General features: G+C 36.5%; 1 protein-coding gene across 1 annotated transcript; it reads right to left on the reverse strand.

The window, feature by feature from the left end:
* Positions 1–2,545: 2,545 nt before the first annotated feature.
* On the reverse strand, positions 2,546–22,374 carry ICOS (inducible T cell costimulator). Its single transcript, XM_036254899.1, has 5 exons — positions 22,287–22,374; positions 8,396–8,737; positions 7,598–7,704; positions 5,216–5,300; positions 2,546–3,263 (listed from the first exon to the last, which is right to left on the reverse strand). The coding sequence occupies exons 1-5, from the start codon at positions 22,342–22,344 to the stop codon at positions 3,223–3,225; spliced, it is 633 nt and encodes a 210-aa protein (XP_036110792.1). The 5' UTR covers positions 22,345–22,374; the 3' UTR covers positions 2,546–3,222.
* Between the last annotated feature and the right edge of the window lie 3,422 nt (positions 22,375–25,796).

Genomic DNA, 25,796 nt, shown 5'->3' on the forward strand with positions numbered 1-25,796 from the left:
TACATCTATATTTGTGTGTGTGTACCAGTTCTGTTCACTAAGGGGCTAGAAGCAGGAAAATCCCAACAGTAATAAGCATAACTAATGCCTAGATTTTGGCTGCTAAAAATCATTGTCCACTCCGAAGATACCAGGGCTCCTGGGAGGAACTGCAGATTCCAGCGCTGAGACGGAAACGAGAGCTGAGTCTGGAATGCCTTGTTCTGCCAGAAAACAAGGAAGCGCTGACAGAATGATGGGGACCTGGTAGAAGAACACAAGAGCTAGTTTGAATAGTGTCTCACTGGCCAAGGATGGGACGATTTAAGCATAAAAATAAAATAATGATAGTAAGACATGTTTACCCATTGGACAAATTTAAAAAATATATAGTTATAAATAAATAAATTAAACTTTGATGAGACACAGAAGAGTTACAAAATTTCAAAGTACCTCTGCATAAAGTATTAACTATAAAGAGGAAATACTTTACAGTATAGAACTAGACAGACACACCTTAATTGACCAAAATCAACATTATAAGTAATGTAACATACTGCGATTGTGGGCCACCTGATGGGTTGCAATTAAAAGAATGTAGCATCATTTCTTTGTTATTTTTGCCAAAGATTAATAACCTGATTTTAATTATGAAGAAATGACTCAAGTCAAGGAACATTCTACAAAATAACAGCTTGTAATCTTCAAAAGAGTCAAAGCCATGAAAGTATAGATGGAAGAACTGTCCACAGTCAACACAATAGAGACATGCAGACTAAATGCAGGGACAGGTTCTGTGTGGAATCTTTTGCTATAAAATATATATGAGGACATCTGGCAAAACTTGAATGCAGTCTGAGGATCACATGGTAGCAATGTACCAGTGTTAACTTTCTGATGTTGATGGATTGTGGTTATGGAGGAGAGTGTTCTTACTTATAGGAAATACATACTTTTCAGAGGTGAGAGGACATTAGATCAGAAACTTACTCAGGAAAGGAATAGTTGTTTTGCTATACTTCCAACAAATTTTTTTTATAAGTTTGTGTTGTTTCAAAAAAAATTTAAAGCAAGAAATAAGGAAGGGAGGGAGGGAGGGAGGGAAGGAGGGAGGGAGGGAAAGAAGGAAGGAAGGAAGGAAGGAAGGAAGGAAGGAAGGAAGGAAGGAAGGAAGGAAGGAAGGAAGGAAGGAAGGAAGGAAGGAAGGGATTCTTCTAAGCAATAGAACTATCTTCAAGAACAAGAGCAAATTTGCTAGGGTGATCATTGCCCTCCCCCAAGGAAACACTGAGAGATATTTTCAGTTGCTGAATATCAAATGTTTATTCTTTAGCTTCCTACTACTGCTAAAATTCATTCATAAGTAGCTCCTCTTAAAGCAGTTTTTATTTCACAGAAATTGTATCCTTCAATAATTCATTTTGAAATGTCCCATGCTGAGGATGAGGATGCTTCAGGGCACAGCATGGACAACCATGCCACATGAAGAGTCTCCTCTCACCCTGAATCCCCACACAGAAAGCTGCAAATAACTCAGGAAAAACCTCTGCAAAGCCAGCCAGGTTGTTCAAGTCAGCTGAAAACAGAGAACACCATTCTTGATTCAAATTACAAATTCAGTATTGTACTGTACAGATATAGCATTGCACATGCTTAAAATAATATAAGCATGCATAATGACACATCAGGTCTCACTTTTAAAAAGTAAACTATAAGCACAGGCAACTACAAATTTCAAAACATAATAACCCGTTTCACCTAAAGTTAAAAGTGTAGTTGAATACACACTTGCTGTTTCAGAAGTCTTTGACATGCACACAGGAAGTAGAGGAAAAATCCAGGCTAAGAATAATTGTGTTACATGTATTTAAGAATCTTTCCAAACAAATCGTATTCGAAAGAAGACTATCTTGAAGGGCTGGGCCAGTTTCCAAGCTGAATGGTTTCTAGGAGAGGCAATCATGCTTCTTCATAAATCCTGGAGGTACAAATGCAAGTTGACCCACTATGGTCTCCACGGTGACTTCAGTCTCTGAGGGCGAGAGCACCTGGTTGTAAGAGCTCAGGGGAGTCTCTCAACCCTTGGAATTCCACCCAGGTCTGGATGGCTGTTCCAGGCTGATGGGGGTCATTTCAACCTGTCAAGACCAGAGGCAGCAGGGCTATAGGTTTTGTCAGTGACCTCAAAGACTGCAGCTTGATGCTGAATAGATCATTGGCTTTACCCCAGGACATTGCATGCCAGTTATAGATGGGTTTATTTGTTTGTTTGCAATTGTAATATGATTACAAAAATAGCCTAGCTTATAATTAATAGCACCTTGAAAAAATATGTAATGGTAGAAAACAGGAGCATAAAATGAAGTCACTTTCCATTCTGGCCAAGGTTTCCTACCCTAATACCAACAAGTCAAGAAAATATGCCATTTTAACTGAATTTGGAAAAAAAAATATGTCTTTTTGGAGCAAAAATATTCTTGAAGGAAGAATATAAATAAACCATATTCATTAGGCTGTGAATATATATAATATGTTAATATATTATATATATATTAGTGAGCAGTAAAGGAAAAATATAGACATGGCTCTCTATTCAGAGTGTCTGTCAAGTAGCCGTGTAGAAGTATTTTTAAAAGGAAAATTGAGAACAGAAGGCATCTAAACTCTGGTGGTTTGGTAGACTGGGGTTCAGAAGGTGGAGAAGAGTACTGTGTACTAATGTATTAGTACACTATAGTTACACATTGACACCTTAGAAATAAAATAGCTACAGTTTTGAAATGTGTCCTCTACTGTCTGGTTTTAAAAATTGCTCATCCTACAAGAAGAAGAGGTAGTCTGTTAGTGAAATGTGAACAGATGCTAGCCCTTGGCTGTTTATTTGCTTTGTAGATTCACTACCTTGGGCATATTTTAAAATGTCTGTAGATGTGTGTGTTTTACTGGCTGGTGCATTACTAGAAGCGGGTGTGAAGACAGTGACTCCATCCCAGCGAGGTCTATTTGTTGGGCACACATGAGCAGGACGTTCTATAAAGCAAGTTGCAAGAGGGTGTTGGTTTTGATCAAATTCAACAGTACTGGGGCAGTCTGTTAAAATCTCTGTTGACTACTATATTCTCTGGGTCCAGATCAAACAAAACACCAGTAGAAGCTGTATGTAGTCAAATCAAGCCAGATTCTCCTTGGTTCAGGAAATGAGAAATCTTGCACTTCAAGTAGTGGGGAGATGATCAACATGGTTCATGCCTGGGTGCCAAAGGGTCCCAAGTTATGAGTAACATCTGTAACGAAAATTTAGCATCAATTCTTTAAAAGCTCTCCATGTGCCAATCCCCTTCAACAAGTTTCCCCCCTTTTCTCTGCCTCTTGTAAATACAGGCGCACACACACAGACACACCCCAGCCAAACTTTCCTTTATCTGTCAAGACCCAGGACCAGTTCCACATTTTCCTGATGCTTTACTCGGCCCACTCTCAACTCCTGCAGCAGATATTATCTGAATTCTACACTTCGCAGTTGAATACTCTTGACACTATCATGTGACTCTGCCCTCTGTGCAAACATATCACCTCTCCCAATGACATTACAAATTGAAAACATGGACTGTCTTGTCTCTACCCAATATACATTATTCAACATGGTGCTATTCACAGAATCATCATTCAATAAACATTTGATGGAGGCGCTAAGTCAGGCTCTGCTTGGAATTGTGTATGTGTATACATAATTCAGAATAAACAGAAGAAAGATCCTACCTCCCCTCAAGAACCTTACACTCTGGACATTTTCATAATCATTTGTTTAAATCTAATTAAAAGATGTATGCTAGGCTTGGTAGGTGGAACCAGAAATCACCCACCTCTGATGTCAGACACAGCTGGGGTGAACACTTCTGTGTGTGCTAACTGTTCTAGTACAATGGCCTCATTGTGCATTTCTCTGCTTTTCTGCCTCGGGACTTTCTCTGAAGACTTGCGAACCAGCTCATCCCAAGCACAAGGCAGAGCTCAGGGATGAGAGAGATTAATATGCTCTGTAGGCAATCACAAACCAGTGGGGATGGGAGCCAGTGGATAAATGCTGCACTTATGGGAGACATCTGTACACTTCTCAGAGGTCCTGTAGCCTCCAGCTGAGATCTCTGTAATACAATCTTCATTGCTTTTCCTCCTTACCTGTCTCACTCTCCCTGTTCCCTCGCCCTTTCTTCTTTGGGTCACCTTCCCACTAAATTACTTGCACACAAGTCTCTGTCTCAGAGTCTGTTTTCTGGGTTCCAAACCAAGGCAGACACATGATTACAAGCACAGAGATTGAGAGAAATTAATTTTTTAAATAATGAAGTTATATGAAACACAAGCTCTTTGCTAGTGTCAGAGCTATGGTATTTAATCTCTGGGAAACAAGAGAAGTCACTGAACATACTGGGCATCAATAATTTCTTGAATCTGAAAAATGAGAAGATGAAATAAAGAAGCATTTAACTCCCTTTCCATACTTTAATTCTATGATGACAAATATTTTGTGCATTTCTTTAATATAAGTCCTTCACCAATTGTGGCAAAATGCAATGGTTTCTGTCTCATTATATACCTCATATCACTGAAACCTCACAAGCATAAAATGTGCACCTTGTCTATAATAGATGCTTCAAACTTTCTGAATGCTCCTCAACTTAATGACACTCAAGTTGACAAGACTTACTCTGAATGGAAAAGGTCAGAGTCCCACATAAGTGGCCTTCTGTGGCATCCAAGTTCTTTAAACTTGTACATTTTAACAATATTTTCACCAATTCTTCCTCTTCCCCTTGGTAACACCAACCCAGACTCTCTTCCAAATCTCAGTCAAAAAAAAAAAAAATCTTCATATATCTATGTCTCTCCCATAGTGCCTCACTTGGATTTTTGCCCTTAATTAATATTCAGTAAATCTCATTGTATGACTTAATAAGCTTCTTAACAAGGGAGACTTAGAATCATCTCAATTTTTGAAGTATCAGTTGGAAAATTGCCTTGATATAATAGTGATTCATGAACTTTTTATTTTTAATAGTCATTTACAAACTTGTTTGTTTTTTATAAGCTGCAGAAAACATACATTCAGTTAAAATAAAAATTCAGTTTTTCACAGAAAATACAGAAATTCAGACTCAGAGGCATTAAAATCATAAATGAAAACTTCAGCCTTACTGAGAAGAATTCTCTTTCCTTCCCAACCCCCTAAATTCACCTGTGAGTCTAGGCTTCTTAGTTGTGTTCACTGCTGCCATGAACATGTATTCACTGTTAGGGTCATGCACACTGGTTGGATACTTCTGAAAGAAAAAAGTCGGAAACCTGTTTGTCATCTGCTTTCCCCCATCTCCAACCTGATTTTTCCTTTGTTTATTTGTTTGGGATTTTGGTTTATTTGTTTACTCTTTTCTTTGCTGAAGTGGCATGTGACTTAGTCTCCTGGCTTCAGGCCAAGTAGAAGAACACTATGAGCAGGGATTTGAATAAAAAGAACTTTCCACTAAACCAACTTCCTCATATCTGCCTTTATTGTTCTTTCCTCACTAGATTTAGATCGTGGGCCCTATCTCACTCTCTTCCTTCTTTATCTCTTTTTTCATAATCCATCTGACCCAGATGTACACAGTTTGGTCAATGATCACACTGTGGATACATTTGAGTATTAGCAGACTTGCACAATATGCAGGATGGTATAAGTTCTTTGAGAACTTCTTATTGCAAAAGACTACAAAGAATATTCCCAGCACAGAAAGATTTTTGTTGTTGTCCTTATTGTTGTTGTTTTATCTTTCTGCATAGCTTTTCTTTAAAAACAAGTCTTAGTGCATACAGTGGAATAAGGACAGCCTCTTTAATAAATGGTACTGGGAAAATTGGACAGCTACATGCAGAAAAAATGAAACTAGACCATCAACTTACACCCTACACAAGAATATACTCAAAATGAATAAAAGACTTAAATGTGAATCCATAAAAATCCTAGAAGAAACTGTAGGCAACAAAATTTCAGACATCATACGCAGCAGAATTTTCATTGATACATCACCTAAGGTAACAGAAACAAAGGAGAAAATGAACACACGGGACTACATCAAACTCAAAAGCTTCTGCACAGCTAAAGACACAATCATCAAAATGGAAAGGCTACTCACTGTATGAGAGAGCATAATTGCCAATAATATATCAGATAAGGGTGCTCATACAACTCAACAAAAGGAAGACAAAGAACCCAATTTAAAAAATGGGCAGAGGAACTAAATAGACACCTCTCCAAACAGGACATACAAATGGCTAAGAGACATATGAAGAAATGCTCATCATCACTAATCATCAGAGAGATGCAAATTAAAACAACAATGAGGTATCACCTCACAACTGTCAGAATGGCTGCCATCAACAAATCATCAAACAAGTATTGGCGAGGATGTGGAGAAAAGGGAACTCTAGTACACTGCTGGTGGGAATGCAGACTGGTGCAGCCACTATGGAAAACAACATGGTGTTACCTCAAAAATTTAAAAATTGAACTTCCATTTGACCCAGTGATCCCACTTCTAGGAATATACCCTACGAAGCTTGAAACACCAGTCAGAAAGAATGTATGTACCCCCATGTTTGTAGCAGCACTATTTACAATAGCTAAGATCTGGAAACAGCCCAAGTGTCCATCAGTAGACAAATGGATAAAAAAGCAGTGGTACATATACACAATGGAGTACTATGCAGCTGTAAGAAAGAAAGATCTCTTATCCTTTGAGACGACATGGAGGGACCTGAAAAGTATCATCCTAAGCGAAACAAGCCAAAAGGAGAAAGACATATGATCTCACTTATTTGTGGAATATAATGAACATAACAGTCTGAGGAATGGAGTAGTTCCAAAGACGTGGATGTGGGGTACAGACTGACAATCCCCAGAAGAGGGGGTGGTGGGGGAGAGATAAACCACAGAACTTATATACATGTATGCATGAACAATGGACATGGACAACAAAGCTGGGGACAGGGCAGGGAGGGATGGGGAGGGGGAATCAGTGGGGGGAAAAGGAGAAACATCAGTAACAAAAATTAATTAATAAAAAAAATTAAATAAATAAATAAATACAAGTCTTAGTAATTTACCATGCAAACAAGCTGGCCATTCACTTCTCAACTACTACTGGGACCTTATAAGACTCTCACTGATTATTTCTTAATTGACCAATTGAGTGAAACATAACTGCTTCATCTTTGTCCTGACTCTTAGGAAGCTTAGAGTCAAATTTTCAGCCCACAATAAAAATTTTTAAAAGCCAGAGCATCTATTTTTATGTTTTTACCTTCCTCGTGACTTTTTGTCTTTTATTGGCCCCGATTTCCTCATCTTTATAATAACATATATCTTTGTAAGCCATCGAATAATTTTTAATGAAGCAGCTGTATAATAAATAAGTTTCTGTTCCAAGGTAGTAGATTACTTAGTAGATATATCTTGAGAAAAATAATTGTCTACCTGTTGGTCAATTTACTCTGGCAAGAGTAATATGTACTTTGATGAGTAAATAACCACTGATATTCCCCAGTAAAGTAGATACAGGGAAGGATAGATATTGCTCACCTTTTTTTTAAGCCAACAATAAAATGTGCATCCAAAAATGTTGACTACAACAAAAACTGCACAACAGATGGGTAGCCAGAACTTCAGTCGGCAACAAAGCTGTGATTCTGGGTTAGAAAAAAGATATGTTAAGAAAAAAATTCTAAAAATCAAATCTCCTCTTTCAGTGCTGAATCACAAGTTCTTTTACCAAATTCAAAAGAACTATTTAATCAAATGAGCTTGTATTCATTACAACTATGAAATCTAGTAAATAGTAAATAACATCATTTTAATATTATAGTAAGAATCCAAAAAATAAAACCTAAAAGACTCTATACACATATATGTGTACACGTATGGCTAATAAAAAGGACTTTTCTGTCTATGTTTTTGCAAAAGAATAAGTAAGAAAAGTAATAACATAAAACTATTATTTTCAGTCATCTTACTGCATTCCACAAACCTGGCATTAAATCAAAACCTTAAGCCTTAAGTGACTAGAAGTAAAAGTCATTAAGCCCTACACTTGAGTATTTGTCTTTATTTTTCCTGATTTTTAATGGCATATATGTTTTAAAGACAATTACCTATTTCTAACTCATCAGTCTACATGATTAAATTGTATATTACTGATTAATAATTATTATTAATAATAATAAATTATCTCTTGCATATTTTCATCATAGGTGATTGCCATCAATTATACCTAAATGAACAACAACACAAAAGATAGCTATTTGTTTGTTTTCATTAATAAGAAAAGTTGTCAAAATGCATATGTACACTTATACCCAGAAGATAAAAACAATGTCTTACCGTAAATATGCAAATATTCTTTCCTAACAATCTCTTTAAAAGGAGGAGGATCAAAAATCGATAGTTTGCAGGAGTAGGAGTTACCAGAAGCATGGTCCAAGTTATTCAGATAATAAGAGACACTGTTATTGGATAATTGACAGAATTTCAGATTCTGAGTGGATATTGTGTTTCCAATTCCCTTTGTCCTACTGAGATCACAGATTGTTTGCGTCCCTGTTTGCGTTCCTTTCAGCAACTGCATTCTAAATTGCCAGACACTCTCAGGGCATTTGCATAAAATTTGTACACCTCCATTGTGAAATATAAATATTTCAGACTTGGCAAAATCATTGACTTCTCCTGGATAAAAAGAAAAAAACAACAAAGCCAAAGTGACATTTTATGAATAGGTTGTCCTATTGAGTATATTTGAACACAAAAGTAATCACTTCATAAAATCACTGTATTGCACCAAAATGAAAGCTTCACAACAACAACAAAAACATGACAACAATTTAAACTGTGGCCTAGAAGAAACCTAATCAGAAACTTATAGTCATTATATATGAATATATAATGTGCACTATTTTAGATAATATATTTACAAAATATGAATCAAATAAACACAGTTCCCGCCCTTTGGCAGCTTGCATATTAGAAACAGATGGTAAACAAATAAATATGTAGTAATGCACCATAATCTGTGCAAGGAATGGAGTACTAATCGAATAAAGGTGGTGAGACTGGTTCTAATTTTGATTAGAGAATCAGAAAATAACACTTTGAGGAAATGACTTTTAATACTGAAATTGAAGGAGGGAGAATTAGTGCTTAGTCAAACAAGGAGCATTTCAAGGAGAGATTTCGGGAATGCTGTAGTTAAGAAAAAACTTTTAAAAGTACAATTGCTTAAACTAAAAATAAGTGATTATATTTAAATATATATTGACATTTTACTCGCCTACTAGAGAGTAAAAGAACATGCACCATTTTCAAATGATAGAAATGTGTGTTTTCTCTGAAACTTATCCATTGAAAGCTAAATCAAGGTCTGATAAAAAGGTAAGGCCCTTGAGTTTTGCTCACTACTTTCATTTTTTAAATAAATGTTCAGCTTATAGGAAGCCAAGGTTGGTTTTCTGAGTTAAATACGCATCACAGAAGGAAGAAACAAAAATGGTTTGGGCCTGGATGCAGATTCTGAGTTATTAGGTTATAAGTTCAAACTGCTCTTTGCCTTCCTTCTCCCCTGACCCTCTTTTTCTTTTTTTAATGGGAGAAAATTTTATGCTGAAATTATTTGGGGAAAATATTATCATGACAGTTTTCTACTTGTTTTAAAATCTCTGTCTTCATTTTGGAATATTTGTGTATTTTTTCTGTTTCCCACCCAAATATATACCAGTATTTAATAGCAAACATATTATTTTATTTTCCTCTATTGTCATTTAATATTATATCATAAACATTCCATTTTGACATAGTCAGCATAATTATCCTTTTTAATGATTATATGATGATGTTAACTTATCATAATTTGTTAAAGCATTCTACTAATGTTGAATATTGGGGTTTTTAACATTTTGCTTTTAAGTAAATATCATGACATTTGGTCAAAATGTTTCAATTTATATCTCTCATATGACTAGTGCATAGATTTTCAACTTGGGGTTTGCTTGGGAATGTACATACAAGTATTCCAGTTTTCTGGCAATCAACATGGTTCAAACTAATTTCCACACCCAAACAATTAAAATGTGGAACAAAATGTCTAAAAATATTATTAAAAGAGAAGAAATAATTGGGTTAAATTTGAGGAACCAGAACAGAGAGATAAGCAGAACTTAGGAGCTGCTTTTACTCTGAGAGCATTTGTTGTTCTCCCAGATTCAAATTTTTATTTTCATGTTTCAACTCCCAGAGTGTGAAAAGTGAGAAATCTAGTAGAAGACTCTTTCCTCAATAAGCTGGATCCCAAAAGGTTATCTCCTTGGCGTATAGGTAAACAAGAAATAAATCAGCCCTAATGCACATTATTGGCTACCTTTGAATCACTTCAATGATCCACAAAACCTCAATTCTTAAATTTTGTTTAAGGCGATTTTAGTTTATAATTACCCATAAGCTTTTGAAAGTAAAAATGCAAACTATTCCAGGAAAAAAAAACTTACATCGTAGGGTTCAAACTATAGCTACAAAGAATATATATATACAATGACAAACATACCATAAAAATAATCAGGCACAGGGGAAACAAGATAACAGAAACAACAGACTACAGAAACAAACCCACAAACAATTATATATTTGAGTTTTTAGATCCACAAAATAAAACAATTGTGCTTACTATGTTTAAGAAAACAAAAAACAAACTTATAATAATATCTGAAGAACATAGAAAAATAAAAAATAAAAAGATCAACCAATCTGGAAAAAAAAAAAAAAAAAAACAACTAGAACTGGCAAAAACCACACTAATAGATTACAAACTCAATGGAAAGGTTAAGAATAGTAGAGCTAAAGAGAGAGTTGATGAACTGGAAAATAGGTTAGAAAAAGTATTCACAGTGCAGTCATAATCCAACAGATTCAAGAATCCCAGCCCTGGCCGGTTTGGCTCAGCGGTTAGAGCGTCGGCCTGCGGTCCGGAGAGACCCGGCTTCAGTTCCCGCTAAGGGCACGTACTTTGGTTGCAGTTTGTCCCCGGCCCTGGTTGGTCGTGCGGGTGGCAGCCACTCGATGTGTCCCTTCACATCGAAGTTTCTCTGTCTCTCTCCCTTCCTCTCTCTCCCTCCCACTCTATCTGTACAAAAAATGGAAAAATATCCTCGGGTGAGGATAAAAAAAAAAAAAAAAAAAAGAATCCCAGCAAATCACAAGCAGATGGTTTCAAAATATTTACATCTACAAATAGCATAATCAAAATCCTAAGTGGCAAGAGGAAAAAAAGACTGATTATCTTCAAAGAAGCAACTATTAGATTGACAGATGATGTTACAACAACAATAAAAGTCATGATACAATGGAATTATGTGTTATATCTTTAATGTGATTAATGCAACTCCCTGGCAACCTAATACATATTGTCTAGAAGGACAGTAAATATATATGTAACTTAAAACTTTGATAAGTGAAGCATGCATGTTGTGATAATGACTAAAAGAATGGATAGAAACAGAATATATAACTTAAATGAATATCACAAACTTCAGTCTAAAGGAGGAAAAGAGTGGAAGAGTTGAAATCAGGAAGAAAACACAGGTGTGGAAAAGCTTCCGTGTGCTGGCAATATTTTATTTCTTGACCTGTAGTGGTTGTAAGAATGATGACGTTTTATAATTATTCATTAACAGGATATATATGTTTGTTCACTTTCCTTTGTAGATGTTTTGTTCTAGAATTAAAATTTGTTTAAGTATAGAAAAAAATAATGCTTGTTTTATTTTTAAAATAGAGGGAATAATATAAGCAAAAGGGAAAAATCAATAGCATGAAAATAGACAAAGTCTGCATTGTATGAAAATGAAAGTTGTTTTGCTTGGGAACTTATTTGTCTGAGTAAATTATGTTGCACTATTATTGTTTTGATGCTTATGTCTCTACCATTCTGCTGCAGAAGATAGAACCAGTGGGCTGGTTCTCAGTTCCTTTAGAAATAATCAGAGTAAATTTCCCAAGGACTTTAGAATGGCAAGTAAGTAAACCACAAAGATATCTTGGAGTAAAAATGTCTGTGGCCACTCTGTGTACAAACTGACATAAATGCATTGTCTTCTATCTTTGAAGATGATTTTGTCATAATTTTTTCCCCTTTTGTGTCCACACAATGACTTATGACCCAACACAAGATGAAATGTAATGGTCAGTGGTACAGGATGGTAGAGTCCAGTGCACTAGTCCCCAAGGAAACCAGAGGCAAATTATGGCTTTGGCATTAGCAAGCCTCTGTGACTAGAGTACCCTGCTTGACTTCAGTCTCTTCATTCGTGAAATGAAGAAGTGAGACCAAAACATATTAAAGTCCTTTCTAACACTTACTGTCAATGGATCCAGAATCGGAATATACCCACCATATGAGACTACAAATAACTAAGAGAGCTATCACTTTGCTGTTGGACCCTCAAGAGAAACCATGTTCCTATAATCCCTCTCTGTCCAGCATCTTGTTGGGCTGTTCCAGGGAGTTGGGAAAAAATAAAATGAATGAGGTTATCTTACTTTCCCATAAAAGTATTTAGGTATGGCTAGGAAGACCACCTAAGGTTTTCCTGAGTGAGTGCCATGGGTGTGTGCCATTGACATCAGAGGAGTAACTGGAGATTCCTTCCAAAGTGTCATTTCCACTGGACATGCTTAATTTTTTATTTTATCCTAGTTAGTCTAAAAATTACCTGGGTCACATTTTGATTATCAAATGTAGCGATAAGAAGCCTGATTTAAGTTTCCACATACTCAATGCTTAAGCTCTCCAACTGGAAAACCACTTGGCAAATCTAAATCTGAAATTTGAATTATTTCAACTAAAGGAAATAGGTATGGCATTTAATCAACTTCTTCCTAATTACTTTGTCATCTGAAGAACAGATATGCTCAAATACCTAATCACAAATTATCTTTGGTCTTTGGTGTCATTTGAAAAACAGTATCAAAAGGAAGTTATGCCTGTAACCATGACTGAAGCATTTAATGGATAGACAGACAATTTAAGGGAAATCTGTACATTACTTTCATAGAGCTACAGAAGTAGCTGGAATCTTTTCTTCACTCTTCCTGGATATTCTTATCCCCAAGGCTAATATTCAACCAGGAGTAATAATAGAATAGCACCATTTTTATAGCCAGTGTCTGTTGTAATTGCTCAGGTGTCAAATCTATTTGAACAGCTCCTCTGCCACACCAGTAGTTAAAATTAGCAGTTAGAATTAGTAGTTAGTATTTCTCTAACACCATTTTATACCAGTCATTCACCACATTGCTCTTTTTTCCTATCCCTTTCTTCTTGCTTTTTCTTCCTTTCTCTCATGCTTACATTGTCTTCATATATCACTTCTTAATATAAAATCATCTTCCAAAATGTCCTCTCCCACACTGTTGTATATATGTTCCTCATTCTCCCTAACATACCATCTCCATCTCTGATACCCATAAATTCTCATACACATTGTCTATCCATGTTTCAGACACCGGTAAACATGCCCACAATCTCATACACATTTTCTGTAACATAATTTAAACTTTGCCCAGCACCATACTCAGTCAGACTTGATAAACTTAAAAATCCTACTTCAAGTCTGGTTCTTCCACGTACAGACAATTGATGGCTTAGACAGTTTATATTATTTGCCTATAAGCCCACATAACTTTTTGGGTGCATGAAAGATTTTGGATTTCATTAAAAGTTGGTGTGTCACTAGCAACAACCAAGGGAAGAGTAATGGAAGCAGGCAACCACATAAAGCTAGACAGTGGTCACCACAGACTGAGTCATACAAGACCACTGTTAAAATCTGTCTATGGGCCCTGGCCAGTTCGGCTCAGTGGTTAAGCATCAGCCTGGAGTCCCACGAGACCCAGGTTCGATTCCTGGTTCCCGCTAAGGGCACATACCTCGGTTGCAGTTTGTCCCTGGCCCTGGTTGGATTGTGCGGGTGGCAGCCACTTGATGTGTCCCTTCATGTCGATGTTTCTCTCTCTCTTGTTCTCTCTCTCCCTCTTTCTCTATCTGAACAAAAAAATGGAAAAATGTCCTAGGGTGAGGATCAAAAAAAAATATCTGTCTATGGGAAGAAAGTCTAACTTTCTGTACCTCTGTTCTATGCCCAGTAGAACATATTCACTTCTCCTTCATTTAAACTACAGCTGTCCAAACCAGCATTCTTCTTCTTCTTCTCTCTCTCTCTCTCTCTCTCTCTCTCTCTCTCTCTCTCTCTCTCTCTCTCTCTCTCTCTCAGACTATAAGAGCTTCCTAACTCTGCTATCACTCTTGCGCATTTACCATCTATTCTCCTCAAGGAAACCAGAATGATTTTCTAACATGCATGACTGCATAGTGCCATTGCCCTGCTTATAAAACATCTAGGGCCTTCCCATTTCACTCATGATAAAATCTAACTCCTTACCTTGGTTTCCATGACTTGTATGATCCACCCTATTTCTCTAACACTATTTTATACCAGTCATTCACCACATTGCTCTTTTCACCTGTTCTTCAAACACAAGAAGCTGACCCCAGGGCTTTAAATTGTTGTTTCTTTGCCCGGAATGTTCTCTCTGATGTTCATATGTTGCTTACTTCTGCAGCAACCATTGACCACTCAATCCAAAGTACACCCCAAGTCATTCATATCATATTACTTGAGATAAAGTATTTATCATTGTCTGAAATTACCTGGTGTATTTGTTCACTTATTTACTGTCTGGCTACACCACCATAACATAATCTTGAAAATTAGGGACTTTATTCATCTTATTATAGATCCCTCCCATGTATATATATATAATAGTACCTGGTATGTAGTAGATCACAATAAATATTTCTTGGATGGATGGACGGATAAATAAATACGTAGATATTTACAAATCTGGGGAGATGAAGCATTGAATATAGACTGTAAGAACCAAAGGGCTCTTAGAAATGATCCAGTTAAGCCTTTCATTTTACATTCACATTTATCAAGCTAAACTAGGGCCAAAAAAGGGAGTATCTTGCCCAGGATTATAGCTCATTAGTAGGACATGATCCCATTGTTAGCTACACCATGTTGCCTTTCCTCTGGAAACAAGGACACCTCTTTAACTGAAATATCAGATTCTAATGTAAATTATCTGTCTGAGCTTCAAAGAAACTGGTTCTTTACCTGTAAATATCCTCCTGGTTCATAGAGACTTGTTTAGATAATTAATGATTTTCTTGGTGCTTTTATGTCTATAGAGGGAAGGTCAGGATTAAATCTGGTTAAGTATTTGGATCTCCAGAGTGCACAGTCATTAAATCTGCCCAATGTACAGGGGCTCTGGGACCAATGGTTGTTCTAATACACCCAGATGTTTCATAACCACAGCATGTTAGTGATGTGTGATATAAACACCATGATACCTCTTAGCATTTAATACATTCTTAAAAACACCAATAGAATTATGTTCTCTTGAGTCCTGGTGATTAGTCTTAAAATCTGAATATTAATTCTTGGTTTTTGTTTTGATGTTGTATCTTTTTACTTCTTGTTGTTATTCTCAGATTATAAGTACTCTAGAGCAGTGATTTTCAACTTTTTCATCTCATGGCACACATAAACTGATTACTAAAATTCTGCAGCACACTAAAAAATATATTTTTTGCCCATCTGACAAAAAAAAATAGATATAATTATGATTCATTCACACCAGACGGTTATTGTTGTGTTGGCTGTTGTCATATTTTTATTTGCTGATCTTAGGGAAAAGAGGTCAGTGTTTCTGACTAAATAGTCAGGTATTGCATGTTTTAAAATTTTTTGTGGCACGCTATTTGAAAATTGCTGCTCTAGAGAACAAGTACTATATCTTCTTAATCACGTTCACTACCATGTCTAAAGGGTACAATCTTCCCAATAGAGGCTCAAATCTATTAACTGCTGCTAACTATGATTTTAATAATAGTACTGTTGATATCCATAGACTAATGTTTTCAAGAGAAAAATCACAATCTTAATTAGGTGACTCTTTTAGGTTTTCAAAATTTTCAGAAGATAAATCTTTGTTTTAGGGGGAGCTGTTAAGGAAATCTCTGAAGAAAAATGTATTCACCTGAGAATTGCACTATGGTTCAAAAGTTTATTTGCAGGTTGTTTCTTTTAATATCTGAACTATTTCATTTCTTCAGTATGAGATGGGCTTATTTGAACCCATCTTGCCAAGATTCTTTGTAAGCAGTTGTGTTATCCCCAGTTGAAAATCTTTTGACACAAACATTCAGAAAATCCATACAATACAGGATCTGGGATAATTCAGCAATTGAGCTTCATTCTTCTTAGCTCAGACTTCTAATCACAAACCTCCCAAAGGTGTCAGTGATAGAACAATAAGATCTCCTGAGTTCACATCATTGATAGTGCTTATTAAATACATCTTCTGTAATCAAATCCTGATAAGCTTTAGCCGAGCATATCACATGAATGTGACATAGAAGCGAAGTTCTAAATTTTGCAATGTTTATTTTAGGGTGTTGTTACATTTGATCTTTTAGTAAGAAATTCTAAAAATGTGCTCTCTACCACTTTTTTTCACCTTTCATAAAAGCATTGTCATTTCTTATGAGACCACTAGCTAAAAATTTTACATATGCATCATTTCTATATTTGCATTATTATTCAAAGCCACCCATAAGCTAAAGAAGTGATTAAAATTTGTAGGAAGTATAGGCAAAATAAGCCCAATCTAAATACTTATTTGCAGAAAAGAGACAAAAATGTGAAAAAATGAGGAGAAAATTTAAAAAACCAAAAGAGTATACACACACACACACACACACACACACACACACTTGTTTATACTCTCCAAGGAACTTTGCAGTGGGAAATTAAATAAGCCTTGGTCCTCTAAATTAAATGAAAGATTAATTTTCTTCTAGTAAAAACTGATTTTCTTCAAGAAAATGGAAAAATCCCAGAGGTGATATAAAACTTTGTAGCAAATATTCACTATGTACTTAATTTGCAAACAAGTTACTTCTTTAGTTATTTCATTGCCATTGATTTGAAATTGTCCTACTAGGGAAATCACATGAGATTAAACAGAGCCAACTCTCTTCCAGAGAGAGGGAGAGAGAATTTTATCAGTACTCATGAATATCCCCATTACTTTTTACCCTTCAACTGCTGTGCAAAGCCCTTTGGACCACGGACAAAGTGTTCACTGGGTGAACTTGTTTACATGTAAGGCTCATCTCTACTCCGATGACCCATACCTTTCCCTCAAGCCCACACCTCCCTTTGGCTCCAGGGAATATTTCCAATTTCCTTTCAACATCTTCATCTGAAAATTCCCTGACACATTAGGAGTAACATTTCCAAACTGAGTTCAATATCCACTCACAGATCCAATTTTCATCCTTTAAGGGAGTCACTAGTCTGACTCTCAGAATCTCAGAGCTATCCTCGTTTCTCCCTTTCTGACTCTCCTGATCCAGTTGGTCACCAAGTTCAGTGAACTCTAATTCAAGGATATCTCTTGAATTTAATTGTTTGTTTCCAATCCCATTGCTGTTCCAAATCTTTTCATTTCTTTCTTAACCTGTGGGAGCATTTTCTTGACTGTCTTTTTCAACAACAGTCTCTCCCCTCTGAGTCTTCCAGATTGCTCCCCAAATTGTATTGTATTGCTAAAAAGCATTTTATTCCCTAGCTTAAAACATTTGATTCCATTGTTGCTTATAAGGTAAATCTTTTTGTGTTGTTGTTAGTTTTTTTTTTTTTTTTTTTTTTTTTTTGGCTTAACACAAAATTTTTTTACAATCTCACAGACTGTCATACTAAATTTTTGGCCATTCTGAATTTTCTGGCCATTCTCTTTACATTGTTACTTCCATTTCCATAGACTAGAATATTCTATTACCCTCTTTATTTATCTATAAACCCTCATTCATTCTCTAAGAACCATTTTGAATTGGTCTCTGAGACCCCCTCACCCCCCAAAAAACAACTCCCATCTCTATTCTCCCAATAGCACTTTGCTTACACTAATATATTTATAATTCATATATGCTTAGAGCATAATTATTTTTGCCTTTCTCACTTAACGATGAGCTTCACAAGAATAGGGACTGCATCATGATCCCCTAAATGATTCCAGGACCTGGAACATATTAGAAGCTCAATAATATTAAATGAATGAACACAAAGAAGAATATGGAGGTTGCTCATGGTTGGTAAATGTCCTGCAACAGGCTGAGAAGAAGAGCAAGAAAGGCAGGGTAAGACAATCTATTTACTGGATATTAGAGAACACTTGTTTCCCAGTCCAAAGACAATGACTCATAATGATGGGGAACTTAAGAAGTTAAAAAAAGTTTAACCTTAGTTATATAGTTTATAGGTTTGGTGATTAATGCATGTAGAAAGCTATTGTTCCAGGGACTGGGATATATGACTGAACCTGCCCTGACTTCAGGAGACCCACTAGCAATCTGACCTTTGTGCCCCAGGAGGACTGCAGGTGACCAAGATAGTTAGTCTCTGAATCATTGTGCTCCAGGGAGAAAACGCTGCCACCCAGGACGATAAGGAATCACTGGTCATCAGATGAAGGGATACTAGGAAAATCACCAGACTAGAGCTTTTATCTGATTAACCTTTTTTCCTGAATCTCAAACCCTTTACCTATACTCTTCTCCTTATAAAAGGGGTTGACTTGAGATGAGATGGAAGATCGTCTTTAGGATACATAACTCATGGTCTTCTCAGATCACCGGCCATCTGAATAAAGCACCCATAAAAATTCAATTCTTGCCCTGGCTGGTTTGGCTCAGTGATTAGAGCCTCGGCCCATGGACCAAAAGGTCATGGGTTCGATTCTGGTCAAGGGCACATACCTCTGTTGCAGTTCATCCCCTGCTCTAGTCAGGTCATGCGGCAGACAACCAGTCGATGTGGCTCTATCACATTGATGTTTCTCCCTCTCTCTCTCTCTCTCTCTCTCTCTCTCTCTCTCTCTCTCTTCCTTCCTTCCACTCTATCTAATGATAAATAGAAAAATATCCTCAGGTGAGGAATAAAATAAAATTTTTTTTAATTCAATCCTTGTCTCTACTTATTGGTTCTGGTAGTGACAGCATGAATGTTGACTTTTCTGGTTTCAATACTGAATAATTTTTAGCCAATTTTCTGAAACCCAATAGGTCTGGAAGTTATATAAATATCTAAGCTTTCAAAAGCTTCCAAAAAATAATAACAACAATAACTTGTAAGCATGAAGTGCTTCTTATGTATTGAGTACTGTGTTAAATGTATTACATGCAATATATCATTTGTAGTTCATAGCAGCCTTTTCAGTCATATTGTCTATTTTTATCCCTGTTTTACAGATGAAGAAACTGTGATTTTAAATTACTGGCTCAAGATTATAGAGCCAAAATGTAGTAAAGCTATAATTTGGACCTAGATTATCTGAGACCAGAGTCCACACTCTTAAAGAGCCACTTAGTACATTAGGCTAGATTTAAAAGGTATTTTCAGATATTTCTTTTCCTTCAAGATATATTGGGTATATAATTGTCCCAAATTATTAAATTAGTCACAATTGTGTCACGTGTATGCTGTGATTGAAAGGGTTATCATACACCAAATAATTATAATTTGTATGATATGAAATTACATGTGCTTAACACATTAAACCTGCAACAAGTCTGGGTCTTTGTTTTAACAGGGTATAAATTCTTAATGATTATTCTGTGGCCTATCTACCTAGAGAATGTGAAAATATGGATTCACATATACACTTTCATCATAATTAAATAAGTGCAGATAGTACTATGAGATTCTTGCCTTAGACCTAGATAGTACAAAATGAAAAGAACTTTGTGAGTACAGTGGAGGTTTTATTGTTGGTGATGGTGTTATTATTGTTGTTGTTTTTCATGAATGGATTCTTTTGGTGCTGAGCCCTGAGAAATTATAAATGTTGTCTGCTAAATGTTTGATTTTTCAAATTCAAAAATGTTATATTTTAAATTATCTTCACTTGATTACCGAAAGCGCCTTGTCTAGGTCAACATGGCTCAGACAAACAAGAGATTCTATCAGAACTAGTGACTGACTGAATCAAAACTCTTGAGTCTGTCTTCCTCTTTTTTTTTTAATATAAAAGTTGGAAGGGGCATTCAAATTTCAAGTCTCCACATTGAACTTAGAAAAAAAAGTAGTCATCATCAGCACATAGAGGTAAACAAGCCCAGTTGTATAATTCCAGGAGACAGAGATTTCAATTTGTATTCATATATACATATGCACTGAAGAATTCAGTGTTCCAACAGAACAAAGAAGTTATCAAAAAGTAGTAAGTTATTTACTACTGTGACATTGCAAGTATCGCCTAAGGACACAAACACATTTGACATACCTTCCTATGTGCCTTGTGTGTGTGTGTGTCTTTAAATTTTTTAAATTTTTTTTAAATTTATTTTTATTGTCCAGTGAAGGAGCAGTCTCACAAAATTTCATAGACCTAACATGTGCAAATCTCTCTATACACAGCATCGTTGCAATTCTGCTTTCCTTCCCAACCTCATCTTGCACCATCCCCAACGCCTTTCTTCTCTGTACTCAGGCACATCACCTTCTTCTAATTCCCTGCTGTACTTTATTCCCTCCTGTCACAGGTCCTTTGCACTTACTCTTCTCATGGTATGGAATGTTCCTCCCCACCCTCACACCATTCTCCCCATTTACTCCTAGTTGTCCTTTAAATATCCATTCAAGTACCACTTCCACATGAAAGACTTCAATGAACCATGCTCCCCAATACCACTTCCACACCCACCCAGTCTAAACAGGCTTCTTTATTACATTCTATGTTAGAACTGAGTTCTATCTGTAATTCTCATTAATTCATGGGATTATTTGATTAATGCCTCTCTCCCAACCATTCAGTTAGCTTCATGAGAGCAGAGGCTGAGCTAGTTTTGCTCATCATTGTATGTGCAGCAGCTAGCACAATATCTCCTGCACAGCAAGTGCTTGGTACTGTGTAAATAAGTGGATGAGTGAGTGAGTGAGTGAGTGAGTGAGTGAGTAAATTAATGAATGACTATATTAATTCTGAAGCTACTCATTTGTTGTTTATGCTGCTAGAGGATTCCATTGGGTTATAGAAAAGCCATAGTTACACAAACAAGTTGTCCCAAACTTCCCTTGGGACTTATAAGTATACCCTAATTCCCTATGCTTCATTCTTCTTTACTTAAGAGTATCTGAGACACCTTGAGCCACCACAAGATGTAACATTTTATCAGCCTGCTTTTGTTTTTTATTTTTTGGAGCAAAAAGTAGTCTATTTCCTGGTATGGCTAAAAAATTTATTTCTACATAAGATTATACCTACTAAAAGTTCTGATTTCTCTTTCAGTGTTAATAGAATTCCCCAATTTAATATAATTTCATTTTTTTTCTCCAGCCTCAAGAACATTGCTCAGAGTTAAGGATAAAATAAATGTAATATTAAATAAAATGTATAGACTAAGAAGCAGTAGAAATATGTATATTAGTTTAATTATAGATAGCATTATTTAAATTGTTCAAATAGAGTCTGATGTATACCATCTAAGAGAAAGAACTGAGGACCTCAGATTTTTTTTTTTTTTTAATGTCTACAAGGGCTAGGGTATGTTTTTACATCATCCACTACTCCATGGCCTTTTAAAGGGACTCTGAAACTCTGTTGAAAATACTCTGGAGGCCTGGACATTTCTGACAAAAGACCACCTAGACAAAATTAAAATCAAAATTCTTTCTGTTCAAAGTCTTTCCATTTCATTTTCTCCTTCAGAAATAATTTTCAGAACAATGCCAGGACTTTTCATTTTCATTCTGTTGATACAAGTCTTTCTGCCTTTCATCTTTCTCTAAGAATAGCAGGTCACTCTTTTACTTTATCCACTAAAAGGTAATTCCAAGCAGGTAATTTAAATTTTTAATGGTCTGATGAAGCATTTTTCTTTTTAGAACATAATATCAAAGGAAGCAGTACAAGCTCAATGCCATCAACACTGGTGTGGGTGACAAATGCCCTTAGACACTCATGTACTTAGGGGCTTCCGCAACTTTTCTTACTTTCAATTTTTTTTTTTTCTATTTGATGCCTACATTTTCTACCTTTGATTTTTATTACTGTTCACTTGAATTATAACTTAATAAAAAATATTCAATAGGCCACTTACCTGTTAGAACTTCAACTTGGAAGCAGAAGAGAAAGAAATACCAACGGTCTGATTTCATCTTGGTCACTAATAGACAAAATCCTCTCTGTCAGTGTTGAAAAAAATGACAGCAAAATTCATGTTCCCCGGTGTTTTCTACTTGCTGGAAAGGAAGTGGTTTTGTGGGGGTTGATGTAATGTCACAGTTACCATCAAGACAAGGATGTAACTTTAAATTGATGACAGTGGCTATATAAGGGACATTATTGCTAATGGAAGCTAAGCATAATTCATGGATTGTTGATGATTTTGAAGACACAGAATAACTCTACCCTTATTCTGGTTCCAATAAAACAAGTGAAAGAGACCATGCCTATCGTTTTCAGAACCACCTTACTTTTCTGAATCAAGAGTTATTGGGGATAACAGTATCTAAAACTAGACACATGATGAATAAGATATTTTGATACATTTCTGTCTTATGCTATTTACTTGAGAAATAAAAAGCCTTTGAAATAGGACAAGAAATAAATCAAATTATTACAAAATTGAATAAAGGTATCTAAAAGAGAAACAACATAGTAATCTGAGAAATAATATTTACATGGCATTCATTGTTGATTATAATTTTTCAGATGTTGGAGTCAGTTTTAATCCAACTTAAGCTCTGTTCTGCATATTACAAAACACTCTGTACAGAAACCAGGGACTCTGCATCTATAGGCACAGATGAAAGCAAGAAAATTAAAAAGCCTACCCATGACTTCTCTATCCCTACAGGGAGATAGAGTAAACAACAACAATAGTAATAATTATAATAATAATTATATGTACATAAATGTTTTATATGAAATAGTACAGGTCAATGCAAATATATATATAATTAAATGCAAAATAGTATATAAAATATTTAATGTGTATAATATATTTATTATGTATAAAATACAATGGAATATTAAGCAACTATGAAAAAAGGAAACTCTCTTACCCTTTGAGACAGCATAAAGGAACCTAGAAATTATTATGCTAAGCAAAATAACCCAGTCTGAGAAAGACAAATATCACATGATCTCACTTATATGTGCAATCTAATGAACAAAATAAACTGAGAAATAAAATACAACCAGAGGTGCTCTGGCCAGTTTGACTCAGCAGTTGGAGTGTTGGCCCACAGAAAGAAGGGTCTCGGGTTCAATTCCTAGAAAGGGCACATACCTAGGCTGCAGGCTCAATACTCACCCCAGTCAGGGTCATGTGGGAGGCAGCCAATCAATGTGTCTCTCTCACATCGATGTTCCTCTCTCCCTCCCTTTGACTCTATCTAAAAATCAATGGAAAAATACCCTTGGGTGAGGATTAACAAAAAATAAATCAGTAAATAAATTTAATAAAATAGAACCAGAGGCATGGAAACATAGCACAGACTAAAGAACCTTAGAGGGGAGCAGGGGGAGAGTGCAGGAAGAGATTAACCAAAGAATTTATATGCATTTATGCATTGCCCATGCCCACAGACAACAAGGTGGTAAAGGCCTGGGATGGAGAACTGGGTGGAGGAGAGCAAAGGGGGACATCTCTAATATTGTCAACAATACAGGAAGATGGTAGCAGGCAGGTCCAATGGGAGGGTGAGTATGTGAGAGAGTGAGCAAGTGTGAGAGAGGGTGTGAATAGATGTGAGTTTAGATGAGCAACCTTGAGCAGTGCAGAAATGCAGGGTAGAAGGCTCCAGTGCTGTGGACCAGGAGCAAAGCAGCTCCTCAGGGCCCTTCTCTCAGCATAGCTGAGAGACCCCACCATTTTGGAAGATCCATGGTCTTTTCTGGGAGGAGGCAGCAGGAGCAGCCAGGGCCCAGCAACCTGACCCCACCAGTGCACCTCGCACTATTGGACCAGTGGATCCCACTGTGTGGACATAGGCCAGTGCACAGGAGCAGTGCTGTGCCTGCTGTGGAAGCAAGCAGCTGGGAGCCCAACATTATGCCCCACAGCAGCAGCCTGATCAGAGCCAAGACACACACCCAATAACAAAGGCTCAGGAGCAGACATCTATCCATAGGCAGCAGCAGCAAAGATCAGCAGCTGAGACTCATCCCCAAAGCATCAGCAGAGGCTGAGCAGGAGCTGAGCCCCACCAGGCAAAAGCACTCCCCAGCCACCAGCAGTGGGACATGGAGCTCCAGCGGGGCCCATGAGATACAGCTATCTGTGTCACCAGCAGGTGCCATGGTCCCAGTGGGGCCTGTGCTATACAGCAGCAGCGCCTACCAGGACAGACCAATACCAGCTGCCAGTACTCAATCCTCCAGGACCCACAGCAGGCAGGCAAGAGGCACCATGCACCAGAAAGGTCTGAGAAGACAGCAGCCTTGTTTGATACATACTGACATGCCTACACATCCCAACATTCCTCAATAGGTCTAGAACTACTAGACAGCTAAAACGAGGAGACAAAGAAATAACACCCAAATGAAAGAAAAGAAGGAATCACCAGAAAAGAAACTACAGGAAATGGAAAAAAGCAATTTGTCAGATAAATAATTCAAAGCAATGATTCTAAGAGTCCTCAAACAATTCAGTGAGAACTACAAGCAACTTAATGAGAATTATAGAGAGCTCTGCAGCAACTACGTCAGCTTTAAAAAAGAGGTAGAAGCTATAAATAAAAATCAAGAGGAAATAAAGAATGACATAGCTGATATGAAAAATACCTTAGAAGGATACAATAGTAGATTAGAAGAAGCTGAAGACCAAATCAATGAGTTAGAAGACAAGGTAGAAGAAAATGCCCAAACAGAGCAGCAAATGGGGAGGGGAATAATATTAAAAAAACAGGAGGAGAGTTTAAGGGAACTTTGGAACAACACAAAGCATAACAACATTCACATCATAGAGGTACCAGAAGGAGAAGAATCAGAGAAAGAAATAGAGAACCTGTTTGAAGAAATAATGACAGAAAACTTCCCTAATTTGGTGAAGGAAAAAGTCACACAAGTCCGGGAAACACAGAGAGTCCCAAGCAAGATGAACCCATAAAGATCCACAGCTAGATACATCATAATTAAAATGGCAAACATTAAAGACAAAGAAAGAATCTTAAAGAAAGCAAGAGAGAGACAGAAAGTTATTTCCAAGAGAACTCCCATTAGACTGTCAGCTGATTTCTCAATAGAAACACTGCAGACTAGAAGGGAGTGGCATGAAGTATACAAAGTAATGAAAGGCAAGGGTATGAATCCAAGACTACTCTATCCAGCAAGACTATCATTCACAACTTAAGGTGAAAAAAAGAGCTTCACAGACAAAAAAAAAAAAAAAAACTAAAGGAATTTGCCACTACCAAACCAGCACTGCACACAATGCTAAAGGGACTGCTGTAAGAAGAAGAGGAAATAGAGAGAGAGGAACACAGGCATAAATAAAAATGGCAACTAAGTATCTATCAATAATAACCTTAAATGTAAATGGCCTAAATGCCCCTATCAAGAGACATAGTGTAGATGATTGGATAAGAAAACATGACCCTTATAT

The sequence above is a fragment of the Molossus molossus genome, unplaced genomic scaffold, assembly GCF_014108415.1.
Source record: "Molossus molossus isolate mMolMol1 unplaced genomic scaffold, mMolMol1.p scaffold_m16_p_11, whole genome shotgun sequence".
Lineage (NCBI taxonomy): Eukaryota > Metazoa > Chordata > Mammalia > Chiroptera > Molossidae > Molossus > Molossus molossus.

Coding starts and splice junctions, on each gene's coding strand:
- ICOS (XM_036254899.1), bottom strand. CDS start 22,344: ATGAAATCAGACCGTTGGTATTTCTTTCTCTTCTGCTTCCAAGTTGAA. Junction 8,738..22,286: donor CCAAGTTGAAGTTCTAACAG/GTAAGTGGCCTA, acceptor CTTTTTATCCAG/GAGAAGTCAATGATTTTGCC. Junction 3,264..5,215: donor TAAGAAGCCTAGACTCACAG/GTGAATTTAGGG, acceptor TTTTCGTTACAG/ATGTTACTCATAACTTGGGA.